This window comes from Sphaeroforma arctica, assembly GCF_001186125.1.
Source record: "Sphaeroforma arctica JP610 unplaced genomic scaffold supercont1.1984, whole genome shotgun sequence".
NCBI classification, from domain to species: Eukaryota; class Ichthyosporea; order Ichthyophonida; genus Sphaeroforma; species Sphaeroforma arctica.
This window is the reverse complement of record NW_014038574.1, coordinates 7,452-9,558: the sequence shown is the minus strand read 5'-3', so window position 1 is coordinate 9,558 and position 2,107 is coordinate 7,452. Positions and strand designations below refer to the sequence as shown.

The following is a 2,107-nucleotide window of genomic DNA, read 5'->3' as shown; positions in this document are numbered from 1 at the left end:
TGTGTGTGTGTGTGTGTGTGTGTATAGATGTAGATATAGATATATGTTTTAGAACAGTTGTCTACACACTCGTGCGACACGTGCAGAAGGGTAAAAATCGTACTTGCCAACGATACAAGTGCAGACACATTCACGTACTGCAAAGTTTTTCATGCGCCAATATCGATGTGTATATTATCCAGATAAACGGAAATAACTTGCACGCACGCTGATATACATACATGACACTTTAAGAGGCTGTAAACTTGCCCGCCTTCAACGTTTATTCTATATATGGACAGTCTATTCAAATTGTTTATACGTGGCACTGTACAGAGCATTCGTATGTGACAGTAGACTAGCAGTCTGTACACCCAATGATAGTCTGTAGCACTAAGTCATGAATCTGACGAGGTTTTAAGGGGTTAGAAAAACGAAATCCTAAACTCTATGCCCTACGCCCTGTTAACTAACATACTGCCTGCGCTTGAACTGTACGTTTCAGAGATATGGACGCTGCGTCTGATCCCAATCACGTTGCGACGTGCGCCAAGTGCCGTACGAGTGTCTTAAAGAGTGACATCAGCGGTGCGTGTGTTGTCAGGCAAAGGTAAGCGGAATTACAGTTCACATGCTAGTGCGGCTAAGGTATGTACCTGTTATCAGAAACCCACAAACACTGCATTGTACGTATTCCGTTAGAACAAGGAGAGATATGGCATGGTCTTAGGTATTCACAGCTTTATGGGTATCAACAAATTTGTATATCTCTCCGCTGTGCTCTAGATGCGTATATTTTATCAGTCCCTTTATGACCCTACATGCAGACTCTGTACTATGTCAAGACAGAAGCAATAACTCCATGCGTTTGTCCAACCCCAACAGCCTCAATAGAGAAGTGTAATTCAATTCTAGTCCCTATGCGGGCACTGAGTTCGTGTTTAGACCCTGGCACACTCTCTCCATAAATGAGAAGATATCTCCCACTGACTCGCCCGTGGTTACAAACTTCTCCTACACTTTCAGGTCACAGCGCAACTCGCGATTATATATGCATAGATCGCACTCGATGTGATACGATAACTTTTTTTTCTAGAAAATTCCAGCAATCGCCAACGATTATTCCTTATTCTTCTAATAAAAACTACCACGGATCCTAGGTCAATAGTTACTAGAGTACTTTTGCCTCACTTACGTACTAGTAGACCCTATCTCCTCTAGTACGAGAAATAAGCAGGGTTTCACAGGCAATGACCAACAGAGCTCTTAGATAAACCCTACTTGAGACTGATAGCAATTCATAACGCATTCTACCTAATTTCTTTTTCCCTATCTACGTAGGAAAAGTTTATACTACAAACTGCCCTATTCCTTCCCGTGTATTCACATACATACAAGCAATATCACCTTCAAGACGTGCCACAGCCAGTGCTTTACCTACCAAGAGTGTGACGCGGGTCTGCGGGACACCGGGTACTTTACACACCCCGACACCAATATTCTTAATCTGTATAACACGTTGTACGTCATTACACATACTTGCTTTATGCTATTATCATTCTACCTACTTCATTTGTACTCACAAACTACATGACCTCCAGGACGTGGCACAACCAGTGCTTCACCTGCGAAGAGTGTGACGCGGGTCTGCGGGATACTGGATACTTCGTGCATCCCGACACCAATGTACTTCAGTGTCAGAAGTGTCACGTGAAGGCCGTGAGCCCTAAATGCGACAAGTGCGAGGACTACATCACAGACCGGACCTTTGAGTATGCCGGCAAGAAGTACCACGAGTCCTGCTTCACCTGCTCAACGTGCAATGAGATGCTGTGTGAGAAGGTATGATTGCTGATTCCACGCAGACATTTATAGCTGGCTGTGTGACAACTATATACATGTACACGCGTATTCTTGATCAATGGTGGCAACGACGTGAGCTCTATATGCGACGAACAAGCACGAGGATGACATTTCAGACAGAACCTGTCAGTACAACGGCAACGAGTATCACAAAACCAACTAATACAACCACGCGCGCTTCCTTTGCTTTCCTTAGTTGTAGATAGTTCGTGACAGAAGAAAAAAAATCGTACACGAGCAGCATTTTGTGTATACATTATATATA

The 2,107-nt window shown here is 43.6% G+C and overlaps 1 protein-coding gene across 1 annotated transcript; it reads left to right on the top strand.

Annotated features, from left to right (window-relative positions):
* Positions 1-488: 488 nt before the first annotated feature.
* SARC_11968 (hypothetical protein) lies at positions 489-1,827 on the top strand (the record flags this gene model as incomplete). Its single annotated transcript, XM_014293936.1, has 3 exons — positions 489-589; positions 1,321-1,452; positions 1,581-1,827. The coding sequence occupies 3 exons, from the start codon at positions 489-491 to the stop codon at positions 1,825-1,827; spliced, it is 480 nt and encodes a 159-aa protein (XP_014149411.1).
* Positions 1,828-2,107: the final 280 nt, after the last annotated feature.